This window comes from Beta vulgaris, chromosome 4 (genome assembly GCF_026745355.1).
Source record: "Beta vulgaris subsp. vulgaris cultivar EL10 chromosome 4, EL10.2, whole genome shotgun sequence".
Taxonomy (NCBI): Eukaryota; Viridiplantae; Streptophyta; class Magnoliopsida; order Caryophyllales; family Amaranthaceae; genus Beta; species Beta vulgaris.
This window is the reverse complement of record NC_079205.1, coordinates 24,955,400-24,969,714: the sequence shown is the minus strand read 5'-3', so window position 1 is coordinate 24,969,714 and position 14,315 is coordinate 24,955,400. Positions and strand designations below refer to the sequence as shown.

At 37.6% G+C, this 14,315-nt stretch overlaps 1 protein-coding gene across 2 annotated transcripts; it reads left to right on the top strand.

Moving 5' to 3' along the window:
- The first annotated feature begins 8,541 nt into the window (after window positions 1-8,541).
- LOC130591244 (uncharacterized) lies at window positions 8,542-14,099 on the top strand. 2 transcript variants are annotated; one of them, XM_057394249.1, is made up of 3 exons: window positions 8,542-9,082; window positions 9,811-9,870; window positions 11,528-14,099. In XM_057394249.1, exon 3 carries the CDS (start codon window positions 12,102-12,104, stop codon window positions 13,281-13,283), a length of 1,182 nt encoding a protein of 393 aa, XP_057250232.1. In that variant the 5' UTR covers window positions 8,542-9,082; window positions 9,811-9,870; window positions 11,528-12,101; the 3' UTR covers window positions 13,284-14,099. The 2 variants fall into 2 exon arrangements, with proteins under 2 accessions (XP_057250232.1, XP_057250231.1); XM_057394248.1 differs by lacking the exon at window positions 9,811-9,870.
- The last annotated feature ends 216 nt before the right edge of the window (window positions 14,100-14,315 follow it).

Below are 14,315 nucleotides of genomic sequence, written 5' to 3'. Positions count from 1 at the left end.
AACCATGCATTTTTCAATTTTCACTCTTCAAGGGGCCAAGACACCCATCCCATCTCATATAGGAGGACCTTTTCAATCTTGTGGCAACCAAAACTCCCACTTAACTTTTAGTACAACCCGAATGTTGCCTTTATAGTCCCCTTTTACGGCATGGCGTTTCACAGTATCAAAGTTATACTAATCATTAGGTTAAGCAGTGTTCCACTCATGTCTTGGGAATCCACTAATATAATTTCGAAGTTATAAAACTTCTAAGTAGGTCTTGTTCGATTATGTATCAACTATAGGTATCCATATGATTGATTAAACATCTCCATGTTCCCATAGCCCATGAAACGACGCTATCAATCAATCTTATATGCTAATCCTTTAATAAGTCATTTATGCCCAGTTGAATGCCTTAGATTAGGAACTTTAATATTCTATGAATTCTGTTCACTTATGGTGTTTCATTCATCAAATCACATATTTGACAAAACCATTGAATTCAAGATATGTTTTGGAAATTTGATTTAATACCAAACCGATAATTAAATAAGACAAAATTTATTCTCATAAACATAAGTAGCAAAATCATGTCTTTATACTGTAACAAGTTTCTCTAAACCTAGTACAATCTAAAGCCACTCTAACATTTGCTTCAAGCCTATAGCCCTAGCGTGACACTCATGCTTGGGTTGAGGTAGTGGTTTAGTTAGCGGATCAGCCACATTCTCATCCGTGTGAACTTTACAGATTCTGACATCCTTCCTGTCAACTATCTCTCAATTGAGGTGAAACTTCCTCGTCACATTTTTGGACCTGTTATGTGAACTGGGTTCTTTTGCTTGCGCAGTAGCACCATTGTTGTCACAGAACAACTCAATCCCTTCCAGAGCACTAGGTATGATATCCAGCTCTATCAAGAACTTCTTTATCCAAACTGCTTCCTTAGCTGCTTCAACTACTACTAAATATTCTGATTTCGTCGTAGAGTCTGCTACAGAGCTTTGCTTTGAGCTCTTCCAGCTCACTGCTCCTCCATTTAGACAAAGACGTACTCTGACTAAGAGCGGTAATCATCACTGTCGGTTTGGAAGCTTGCATCAGTATAACCTTCAACAACCAACTCACTTTGTCCTACATAGACTAAGAACAAGCCTTTAGTACTCCTTAAGTACTTAGAGATGCTCTTAGTTGCAGTCTAGTGTGCTTCTCCTGGATTTGCTTGGAACCTGCTACACATGTTCAAGGCATATGCAACATCTGGTCGAGTACTTATCATGGCATACATGATAGATACTACAACCAAAGCATAAGGGATGCTACTCATTCACTTTAACTCGTCAGGCTCATTCGGGCACTTACTCTTGCTAAGCGATATGCCATGTGACTTAAGCATTATTGCTACTGGAGAAAAAGTCTCATCATAGTCTATATCGTGAATTTGCCTGAATCCTTTTGCAACCAGTCTTGCTTTGTAGACATAGAAATTTCCATCTTTGTCTGTTTTCAATTTGAACACCCACTTGCATCCAATAGGGTTAACCCCCATCAGGCAAGTCGACCAGGGTCCAAACTTTATTCTCAGCCATGGAGTCTAACTCGGATTTCACGGCCTCAAGCCATTTCTCAGAGTCTGGGCTCGTCAAAGCTTGTTTGTAGGTAGTAGGTTTTGAATTCTCCAAAATCATAATTTTAGAGTTTTCAGTTAACAGGAAATCAACCAACTTCTTATTTTGAATCCTTGGTCTAGTAGACTTACGCGGGGCCTGAGCATCAAGAGAAATGGTTTCTTCAACATCTTGAAGATTTTAGCTTGAATGAGATTCAAGTAGGACGTTAGGAGGTTCATGCGTTGAATACGTCATCTCCTGAACATGACTTTCGTCTTGTCAAGCCGTCTCTGACATGGTGTGAGCCATGTCCAGTTGTTGCTCATCTCGAATTTCTCTGAGTATTATCTTACTCCCACCATGTCTTTCGAAAAAAGAATTCTTTTTCAAGAAAGACATCATCACGAGAAACAAACACTTTGTTCTCTTGACGGTTATAGAAGTATTAACCCCTTTTCTTTATTGGGTATCCCACAAAGAGGCATTTATCTGACTTGAGTGCAAGTTTGTCTGATAGTAACCGCTTTACATAGATCTCACATTTGCAAATCTTAAGAAGAGACAAGTTTGGAGTTTTTCAATTCCATAACTCATATGGAGTCTTTTCTACAGCCTTTGACGGGCTCCTATTCAGTGTGTGTGCAGCTGTTTCGAGAGCATATCCCCAAAAACAAATCGGAAGATCCGCAAGACTCATCATTGATCGAACCATATCTAGCAAGGTTCGATTCCTTCTTTCAGATACACCATTCAACTGCGGTGTTCATGGTGGAGTTAACATAAGCTTTTAGATGATCATCAAATTTTTGGCTCAAATACTTGCCATCACGATCAGATCGCAGTGCTTTTATTGTCTTACTAAATTGATTTTGTACTTCACTTTGCAACTCTTTGAATCTATCAAAAGATTCCGACTTATGTTTCATTAAGTAGACATATCCATATCTGCTCAAATCATCAGTGAAGGTAATGAACTAATTAAACCCTCCCCTTGCCTTATGCTCATAGGACCACAAAAATCTGTATGTGTGAGGCCCAAGAGATCACTGGCCCTTTCACCCTTCCCAATAAACGGTGATTTTGTCATCTTACCCATTAAGCATGATTCACATACATCAAATGATGGAAGAATACCATCCTTTTGTAACTTTTGGATACACTTTTGGTTTATATGACCCATTCAACAATGCTAAATGTAGGTTAGGTTTGCATCATTTGATCTTTGTTTCTTGCTATCTATGTTATAGACTTGTAATGACCTATCGAGCACATATAAGCCATTTCTCAATTTAGCACCACAGAACATATTATTGCAGGAAATGGAAAACATTCGTTCTTAATTTCAAAACAAAACCCTTCAGAATCCAAAACAGAAACTGAAATTATGTTCTTAGTTATCGAAGGAACAAAATAACAATTATTTAGTTCTAAGACAAAGCCAGATAACAAATGTAGACTATATCTTTCTATGACAAGTGCAGCAACCCGTGCTATATATCCAACGCGCAGCTCTACCTCGCCCTTTGCCAGCTTCATACTTCTTTTATTCCCTGCACATCATTAATTATGTGAGAACCACAACCGGTATACAATACCTATAAAGAAGTCAAAGTCAAATTGATTTCTATAACAAATATACCTGAAGTTGAAGCCTCATACTTCTTTTCCTCTAAGTATACAAAGCAGTTCCTCTTCCAGTGTCCTATCTTGTGATAGTGGAAGCACTTGCTTTCTGCGGCGACCTTTGGCTTGGCAATTTGCTTAGGTTTTTTAGCAACAACGACAACTTGCTTGCCTTTGTCCTTATTTCTTGCCAATTTCTTCTTGAAACCTTTTTGTTGTATTCACTATTTTGATGACAAATATTTATCTTTGATTAATTTAGTTTCTTTTATTTCGTGTGTTATTAGATTTATTTATTTTATTTTATCTTATAATCTAGGTTTGTTATTTGTATCTTAGGTTTATTATTTTATATCACAAATATCATGTAATAACTTATGGAGAATTGATTAGGAGTTTAATCAAAAATTAAGTTATTAACTTTATTTGTGTTTGTGACCAATAATTAATATTATGGACTTTAATTTGTGAAAATATTAGAAACCATAATATTCTTGGAAGCTAGTATATGCGCAGGAAATGAAAATGCTAATTGATGAAAAGCTTTGTGAGGCGCTAACTTCCAGCACCTAAAAAGGAGGGTTGTTGAAGTAGTTCCTAGATTTTAGGAACTACAACAACCCACAACAGCCCACCTAATTCCAAGGCGTGTGATCGTGGCTGAAGATTTGGAACCGTAACAGCACATCTTCCAACGGATTTCTAACGGCTACAAAGTGGATGAGTGAGGCTGAATTTTAGCTCCCACTATGTTCGTGTAGAAGATCATGGGGCAATCAATTATCTACTTATAGTTGTGTTGTAACGAACAGAGAATTAAGCTTCCAGAATTTTATTGTAATATTTTATGTGAAAGTAAATTCGGTTTCATCTCTTCTTTCATTATTATTCAATGTATTAGAGATTAGGTTGTGTGAAACAAAATCTGTAATCATTTCGAGAGAAAAAGAGAAAGAGAAAGAAAAGAGAGAAAGAGAAAGACTTCGAGTGAAGTCAAGAGAGAAAGTCACTTGTTCAGGGGGAACAAGGTGACAGGGAACAAGTTCCTAGAGGAACAGAGAAGGTCCAATATTAGGTTGTACAAAAGAGAGTCTTTTGGCCTAAGTATATTAAAGAGAATTGAGTCAAAATCTGTCGTGGTCAAGGTTTTTCTTCCTATTGGGCCTAGGAAGTTTTCCTTGTAAAAATTCTCGTGTTCTTATTTCTTTTAAGTTTATGTACTTATCTCTTTCTTAGTTAAAGATTGTTTTATTTCCGCAAAAAGTTAGAAAATCTCCCCAACTACAATTCACCCCCCTCTTGTAGTTGCTCAAGTGTTTGCACTCGACTAACAATTGGTATTAGAGCCCGGTTCCTCCAAAATCAGTTAACACTGAGGAGCTAGTACTTCGTAATAATGAACACTTCGGGAGAAAGATTGGAAGAAGGTTACTCAACTCAGCGTCCACCTATGTTAATGGCAAGTACTATCCATACTGGAAAAATCGTATGGAAATTTTCATCAAGGCTGAAAATATCAAGTTTGGAGAGTGATAGAATTGGTGACTTGAAGTCACAGAAAAATGAAAAAGGCGAGACACCCAAACCTCTCTCAAATATGAAAAAGATGACTTCGAAAGATGGAGATGAACAACTTGCCAAAAAGATTCTCCACTGTGGCTTGGTCCCATGAACATAGAATCATGGATGCAAATCAGCCAAGCAAATGTGGGAACTTCTTCAAGTTACTCACGAAGGAACAAGCGAAGTAAGAGTCAAAATGATATGCTCATGCACAATATGAGCTATTCAAATGAAGCCTAAGGAGTCAGTTCAGAATTGCTCACAAGGTTCTCCAACATATAATGAGCTTGAATCCCTAGGAAGGTCATTACTCCAAGGAACAAGTACGAAAGTACTTAGAGTCTCCTCAGGATGACAAATGGATGGCAAAGTCACTGCTTGCTTGAAACAAAAAGATTTCACCACATTCAATATTGAACAACTTTCGGTTCCTTGTTGACTCATGAATACATCAGGAACTCATGAGCTGACTCTAGTAGACCTAAAGCTTTGGCTCTCAATCGAGAACAAAGTATTCAGAAACTGATGATGAGAAGCAGCTTGATCGTGAAAAGATTCAAGAAATTCTTAACAAGAATTAAAAGGAAAAACTGAAAAAGCCGAAAGCTAAGCTGTCAAAGTTGGAATCCTGACACTTTATAAAGGAATGTCCCTTTGGGAAAATGACAAGGTAAAGGAAATACAAGGAGAAAGGAAAGGAACAACAAAAATATTTCTCAAAAGTTGATATGAGAAGGGTCATGGTAATTGCTTGGGGAGAATCAGACTCTGACGAGGAGCAGGAACCACCTGAAGAGGAAACAGCTCATTTATGTCTCATGGCAAAGACAGATGATGAAGAAGACTTGCCAAGCAATAAGGTACGCATTAATGTTATTGAAGAAGAGTTAAAAGAACTTTCAAAGAATCAATTATTAAAACTTACTTTTGGAAACTTTGGATGACTACAAGGCAATCGCTTAGAGAAGAAAATCTGAAAAGGCCTTGGAAGTCACCAAAGAATATTCAAATTGGTTTAAAAAAGTAAATGCAAATATTGAGGAAAGATTCTTTGAAGTTTTTGATGAAAACCAACGTATTCGAGAAGCTTTTGAAAATGCTAAAAATGAAAATTATTTCTTGAATATGGAGATGGCTGAATTGAAACTATTTGTTCCTGAAGGAACCAGTTCCTCTATAAATACCAGATCCGGTTTCGAAAAACTAAAGTTCGAACATGATAAAAATGAATATCTGGTACTTAAAGGGAAATTGGAATCTTCAAGAACAAAACTTCCTGATCCAGTGAGTTGGATACAAAAGTATAAAAATGAAGGAAGGAATGGATTAGGTTTCAATCACAAAAAGAAAAATAAAATGAAAAAATATGTTGATTTCCAAGCAGCCGAGTATGTCTTACTGTGGGAACAGTGGTCACTTAGTGTCTGACTGTTCCTCCAGAGAAGAACATATTGAGATGAACACTCCTTAGTTAAGCAAGTGTGGAAAATTAAGAGAAACAAGCCCGACAGAGGAACCCAAGTCAGACTGGGTTCCTACCACTGACTAATTGTTTTGGATACAGGCTAAAGTTAGGGGAAACAACCTGTGGTACCTCGATAGCGGTTGTTCTAAGCACATGACTAGAGACAAAAATAAATTTCTCTCGCTTTCAGCCTATGATGGAGGAACTGTGACATTTGGAGACAATCTTACAGGTAATATTGTAGCTGTAGGTAAGGTAGGAAAGTCTAAGTCACATTCCATAGATAATGTATTTTTGGTCGAGGGTTTGAAACACAATCTACTTAGTATTTCTCAATTTTGTGATAAAGGGAACAATGTGAAGTTTACTGATGAGTGTTGTGTAGTAAGTATTACAGGAACAGGCACCAAGATTCTGGAAGGAACTAGGAAGGGAAACACTTATGTTGTTGACCTAAACCTGGTTCCTAGGAATAATCTAGCTTGTTTAAGTGCTATCGACAATGAACCACTTGTTTCGCATAAAAGGTGTGGTCACGCAAGTATGACCTTGCTCAGAAGCTAAGTGGTAAGGACTTAGTTGTTGGTCTACCAACAATCAAGGTCTCAAATCATGAAGTTTGTGGACCATGTGCAAAAGGAAAACAAGTTAGATCCTCGTTCAAACCAAAGAAGATGGTAAGCACACAAAGTCCTCTTGAATTGATTCATATGGACTTATGTGGCCCTGTTCGAATCCAAAGCAGATCTGGTAAGAGATATGTACTTGTTCTAGTTGATGATTTTTCAACACACTTGGGTTATTTTTCTTCATAGCAAAGATGAAACATTTGATGAATTTGTAAACTTTGCTAAAAGAATACAAAGAATAAGTGGTTTTAAAATTAAGCATTTGCGTTCTGATCATGGTAAGGAGTTTGAAAACTCCAAGTTTGATGAGTTTTGCAGTAATGAAGGACTGGACCACAACTTCTCAGCTCCTAGACCCCACAACAAAATGGCGTGGTGGAGAGGAAGAATCGTACTTTGGAGGACATGGCAAGAACAATGATAATAGCCAGCAATCTTCCGAAGAACTTCTGGCCTGAAGCAGTGAACACGGCGTGCTATATCATTAATAGAGTCATGTTCAGACCCATTTTCTTGAAGACCCCTTACGAGATATTGAAAGGAAGAAAACCCAACATCTCTTATTTTAGAATCTTTGGTTGTAAATGTTTTGTACACAATAATGGTAAAGACAATTTAGGAAAGTTTGATGCTAGAAGTGATGAGGCTGTTTTTATAGGATATGTTTTAAATAGTAAAGCATATAGAGTTTACAACAAAAGAACAATGTGTGTTGAGGAAAGTGTCCATATTATTTTTGATGAAACTAACTCCATGCAGGAACAATGTCATGAAAATGACTTTGAAATAGCACTGACTCGTTCTGAAGAGTCAGTGAACCTTGATGAGGAACTAACACCTGCAGGTACTGACAAAAAGCATATTCTTGAAGAAGAGATAATTGTTCCTGATGCAGTCATTCAGGAGGAACAGGCAGAAGAAATTCATCCAGAAAATGAAACAACTGAAGATCCTCAAGCTGAAGGAGTAGAGACAAGGAGATTTGAACCAAGACCCTGGAAACACCTGAAATCCCATCTCTTGGATTTAATAGTAAGTGATATCGAAAAGGGAACTTAGACGAGATCCCAACTTAGATTTTTTTGTGTTTTCCAAGCCTTTTTGTCCATGACAGAACCTCGAGATCACAATGATGCCCTACTGGAGTATGACTGGATCAATGCCATGCAAGAGGAACTGGATGAGTTCCGGAGGAACAAGGTCTGGCATCTTGAGACCAAGCCTAAATACCAAAAGGTAATTAGGCTGAAATGGGTCTTCAGAAACAAGCTGGATGAGCATGGAATAGTCATAAGGAACAAAGCCAGACTCGTATCAAAAGGGTACAATCAACAAGAAGGTATTGATTTCGATGAAACCTTTGATCCTGTAGCTAGAATAGAAGCAATAAGAATTTTGATTGCCTTTGCTGCATTCATGGGTTTTAGGTTGTACCAAATGGACGTCAAATGTGCCTTTTTAAATGGGTATTTAATAGAAGACGTTTATGTGGAACAACCACCCGGATTCGAAAACCCTGATCTTCCTAACCATGTCTATAAGCTAGATAAAGCTCTTTATGGGCTGAAGCAAGCTCCTAGATCATGGTATGAAAGACTCTCAAAATTCTTACTTTCTAATGATTTTGTAAGAGGTAAAGTTGATAGAACCCTGTGTAGCACCCCGATTTTTGAAACAGTTTATTATTTATTTTATTAACTATATTATATATTTTAGTTTATTTAATAATTAAATTCATTTATCTTTAGGAATTATTTTGTAAATAATTTATATGCTTATAATGGGACAAGTTTAGTAAGTAATTTAACTAATAATAGTAATAAGAGGAAATATACTCACATATATGTAAGAAGGGGGAAAAGGGAAAAATAAAAACAAGAAAAGAAAAAGGAAAGAAAAAAAAATAAAAAAACAAAAAGAACAACATTCATAAACGGTGCTTCACCACCGTTCAACATCTTCACCACCTTCACCATCTTCACCATCTTCACCATCTTCTTCTCTCAAAATCTTTAACATTCTCCCTTCATCACACAACCACCACCGTGCCGATGACACAACCACAACCGCCATTAGAGGTGACACCATAGAAGTAGGCGGCGCAAGGAAGAAAAGGGGGGTCGTCGTTGCTGTAATTTGGAGCATTTGGTGATCGAATTAGGGGCGTTTGCAAGTTATTTCTCATCCCCAATCTTCTATATTAGTGGGTAAGATGAATTCCTCAACTAATTTAAGTTTTCTTTTAAAATTATGACGTTAGGGTTTTTAGATTGAAATTGAATTGGGGTTTTTGATTTCTAGTGTTTGGGTGTGGAATTTACTGAGTTGAATGTTCATTCATGAGTTTCATAGTTAGTTTAGATTAGTAGGAAGCTTGTTAATGTTCAAATGAATATAGTGTGCTGTAATTCGTAGAATTACCAGTTCAGGTTCGTATTTTGCGTTTTTAGGCAGTTTGCGGGCATTTCTAGCAAAAATACTATTTCACAAAAGTTGTTCGTATTGAAATTTTACTCAAAATAGGCTCAAGAAACGCTTGATTTGGACTTCGTAGGAGAAAGTTATGCTCATATTAAGTTTCTGTTCGAATTTCATATTTTATATAGTTGATTTAAAACTCTACTTTTAATATAATTGCTTCATAATGAACTTTTGAGTTACCATATGAACATATGATTCTTTAATGTTGATTTTATATAAAGTAAGATGATTTTGATTAATTTGGTAAGGGTTTTAGTTAGACGGTTTAAGTTAGACGGTTTGACTTATACGGTTTGACTAAGACGTTAGAACATGCAAGTCATTTATATGGTAAAAGAACATGATATGTTTGTTTGATGTTTTATGTGAAATTAGAAAAGGTTGATGGCTTTGTGAACTAGAGTTAGCTGTATCCAAGCCTTTTACTTACGAAGTACACACATTTATATTGTAGATTCCGGTTTCATTGAGGAGCCGTATTGACTGAGCTAGTTGGTTTGATATAGTTTAAAAGGTAAGATTCCTTACTTAAATCTTTAATAGTTACAAGAAAGGTCTACAAAAGATAAGATTTCAATTGAAACTTTCATATTTACGAGAAACGATTATAAAGATATGGATCTCTCTTGAGTTGAGATTGGTTTGAATAGGAGGATGTTTCTCCTAATACGGATAGTTTGTTTTCAAACCTTGAATTATAAAATAGTTACAGAAAAGATTTAGGAAAAATTGACAAAAATAAGCCAATCTTTACCCGGTCTTCCACATTTAAGTCAACCTTTTGAAAATCCAGAGATAATACAACCTTTGCATCATTTAAGCCAAATTTAGGTCAGATTACCTATAACTTGTTCGTAACCGATGAAAAATATTTTGATTTTTTTCTTTTTTCTTTAATTAATCTCCTCCCTCTTTCTTCTAATCTCCTCCCCTCCTCTCTCTCCTCCTCCCACTTCATTCGACATCACCACCACTTCTTAATCTCCTCCACTTCATTCACCGACACCACCACCAACACTGCCATCAATTTATTCTCTCTCTTCTACCACAACCACCACCATCACTGACTTCTCCTTTGTAATTTCGGCTTAGTGCAGTGGGTGGAAAATGGTGGTTTCGGGCTAGGGGTTTGGGTGGTTATGGTGGATTCCAGATTTGGGTCTGTGTTGGGTTTTGGTGGTTTTGGGCTGGGGTTTGGATGGTTTCCGGCTGGGGGTTTAAGGCTTTAGGGTGGTTTTGGGATGGTTGACAATGGTGGTGGGACTAAATTGACAGGGTAGTGGGGCTGGGTTTGGTGCTGGTGGGGGCTGGGTTTGTGGTGGGGTTGGGTTAATAGTGGTGGTGTGACTCGGTTGGTGGTAGGTGGGGTTAGCTTCAACGGTGGTGGGGTTAGGTTAGTGGTGGTGGGGATGGGTTACATGATTAGCGGTGGTTGGTGGTGGGGTTGGGTTAATGGTGGTAAGTGGTGAGGTTGGGTTAATGGTGTTAATTAATTATAGGAAAAAAAGGAAAAAAAATTAATTCCAACAAACCTGCTGCAACCTGTGTTAGCAGGTAACAAGAGTCCCCTGTCCTAATATTAGTTTAAATGATATAAAGGTTGTATTAACTCTGGATTATCAAATGGTTGGCTTAAATGTGGAAGACCGGGTAAAGGTTAGCTTATTTTTGTCAATTTTTCCAAAGATTTATGGATAGTTTTATGTTTTTAAACTGGTTGCGATTGCCTTTATGGTGTCTCAAGGAATTGGAACTTTGTCGGGATCGTCTCGACATTACAGAATAGTTGGGGGGTACGTTGATCAGTACCTCAGACTTAGATCTTCTGCTACGGTTTTGATTGTTTGTGGGGTGTGCACACTAGGGATCTTTGTCTAATAGTTACCCAGACGGCCTAGCTAGCCCAATGGGAAATAAAGTTCGTTCCATTCCATAGATTTATGATTCTAAAATTCTGAAAGAAACTGTTTTAGCAGAGAAAATAGAAAAGTATTTGGTTTGGAAAAGAAATGAAGAAAAATGTTTTACAATGTTTTATTTAGTAATGGGGTTGCAAAAGTGAATGATTTGTAGGATATAATTAATGCATCCTACCTGGATATGTATTTGGCTTTACAGTATTGAATCTTGCTCAGCCTGTTTGGCTGATACTACATGCTTGATATATGCAGGTACATGAAGGCTTAGAGTCGGGGTATGGGCGGAGAGCAACGTCCACTAGTTTTGTGTAAATATAGTTATAATAGTTTTGTTCTGGTGCATTTCTTATATATAATCAATATTTTGAGACTTAGGGTTGTAAATATTAATCCACCTAAATCTTTATTCGGTCGGGTTGTAATAGTTTAAAATAAGCTTTAAATTAGTTTTGGTGCAGGTAGTTCTTCCTTAGCGATTATTCTCGTAATAATCGTGGAATAACACGTTTGGATTTCGAGTAGTTATACAGGAATTTCATTGGTATTTGAAGTAGGTGGAGTTGTTGGGAATTTGGATTTTGGATTGCTGATTTGTTGAAACAGGTTTAAAATTCGAACGCCAGTCCTAAATTAAATTTTAGGCAGTCCATTTTTCAAACGGAACTCTGCCGAATTTTCTATAGAATTTTAATATTATTTAATTTAATGAATCACTCGAAATTCAGGGGTGTTATAGTTGGTATCAGAGCCTAGGTTAATAAAGGACTGGGTTAAGTTAGAGATGATAGGAAACTAAAATTTTGACAAGCCGAGGTGAGAAAGTGAGATGGGTTATACACGGGAAGTGTATATTCTGTGTTGTTTATATGCTTATATTAATTATGTGATTGTTTTTGTATATCGTGATTTAGAGTTAATATTCTTTTATGACAATCAATGTGTTATACTCGTGTTTTATCGAGATTCAAGTTCTTTTACCTTATGTAGTGCTTACAAGATGCACAAGCGCGAAAGAAGTAAATCATCAGAGATGCGCGCTTTGATGCGCCAGATGGCCGAGTCTAATAAGGCCATGACTGAGGCTGTGCAATTGCTAGCGGAAGCACGAGCTGCTACTATTAGCACTAGCAAAGTAGCTATCACTGAAGTTGCTGCTGTGCATAAAGCAATTGACGGGAAGAAGCTGCCTAAGTATGATGGAAAAGGCGACCCCGTGAAGATGGAGAATTGGATTAGAGAGTTTGACAAGATCTTCGTCACTCTCCAGGTCCCTGAAGAGATGAGAGTAGACTCCGCAGCCTACCATCTCACTGAAGATGCTGATATCTGGTGGACAAACAACAAAGATAATTTTACCACCAAAGTCACATACGATGAGGATGGTTTTGAGGAGGTGGAGACAAAGGAATTTGGTTGCAAAGAGTTCAAGAAGGCGCTACGTGCTGAGTTCTTCCCACCTCATATGAGGAAAAGGAAGAGATCTGAATTTGAACATTTGGAGCAAGGAGATATGTCTGTCCAACACTTTTATACTAAATACCTTGAGTTGTCTCGTTTCGTTCCTGAATTGGTCCCAAATGAACAAGAAAGAGCTCAGAGGTTCGAAGAAAAACTTGATCTTGAACTTCTTAGCAATATGGGAGCGGCCGACTTCACGACCTTGAACGAAGTTTATACTCGTGCTAGCAATGCCGAGAGAATCAAGGAGAGAAGGAAAGCTGGAGAAAAGATGAAAGCTCCTACAAAAGAAAGTACCCAACAATGGGATAAGGGCAATAATTTAGTCAAAACAAGAGCAGAAACTTTGATAATCGGGGTCCTAGGGGTAACTTCAATAGAGGAGGTCAGAGTCAACAAGCCTCAAGGAGTGCTCAGAGTTCGTTTCAGCCCCGTAGCCAAGCCTAGAGCCAATCTCAATCCCAAAACAACCCAGGACCTGTTCGTCGTTATTTCTGTAAAAGATGTGAAAACAATCATCCAGGGAGGGATTGTGAAGGCAATAAGGTGACGTGTAATTATTGCAAGAAGGAGGGGCATAGAGCTTATGAGTGTTTCACTAACCCTGATGCTAAGATTGGCCGCAATTATGAGGTGTTGAGGACACCCACTGCTAGTACAGCTAGTAATCGCCCAACTACTTCTGCAGCTACAAATCGTAGCGCAGGAACTACTAATGCTGCTCGGGCTAAGAGAAGTCTTGAGAAAAAGAACATGGGCAACCTTAATCATCTTAAGCAAGCAGATGCAGATGACCAGGGGAATGTAGTGACCGATACTTTATCTATTTTACACCTGCCTACGTACTATTTGATTCAGGTGCATCACATTCATTTATCTCTGAAACTTTTGCAAAAAGGTTAAACTTAGAAAGGGTCACACCTTGTGAGGCCGATATTTCCGTTCCTTGTGGTCTAAGTGTCACATGTAATAGGATGTATTTAGATGTCCCTATAGCTTATGGTGAAACTACCTTATTCGCTGACCTAATAGTTTTTCCTTTGAAAGATTTTGATATAATACTGGGATGGACTGGCTAGAAAAGTATAAAGCCAAGATAGACTGTCCGAAACAAAAAGTAACAATAGAGAGTCATAAGGGTGTTCATGTGCTTTATAGTCACGTCCAGTGAAGATTATTTCTGCTCTTAATTGAAGTCTTATTTAAGGAAGGGATGCCCTATGTACCTTTGCCATATTCATGATACTAGTAAGGAAAGACCACAGCTCGGAGATGTCCCAGTTGTGAATGAGTATCAAGATGTGTTTCCAGATGATATTCTTAATATGCCTCCAAAGCGTGATTTGGAATTTAACATCGATTTGGTACCTGGAATGGGACAATATCTAAGCCACCTTATCGAATGGCGCCTGCTGAGATGAGAGAACTGAAACTCAATTAGAAGAGTTGCTAGATAAAGGCTACATTCGACCTAGTGTATCACCTTGGGGTGCACTAGTTCTTTTCGTGAAGAAGAAGAATGGTACCCTACGATTGTGTATTGACTACAGAGAACTCAATAACATCACTGTGAAAAACAAGT

Bases quoted from the DNA above. Each gene is read 5' to 3' on its own strand.
- LOC130591244 (XM_057394248.1), top strand. From the start codon at position 12,102: ATGGGTTATACACGGGAAGTGTATATTCTGTGTTGTTTATATGCTTAT.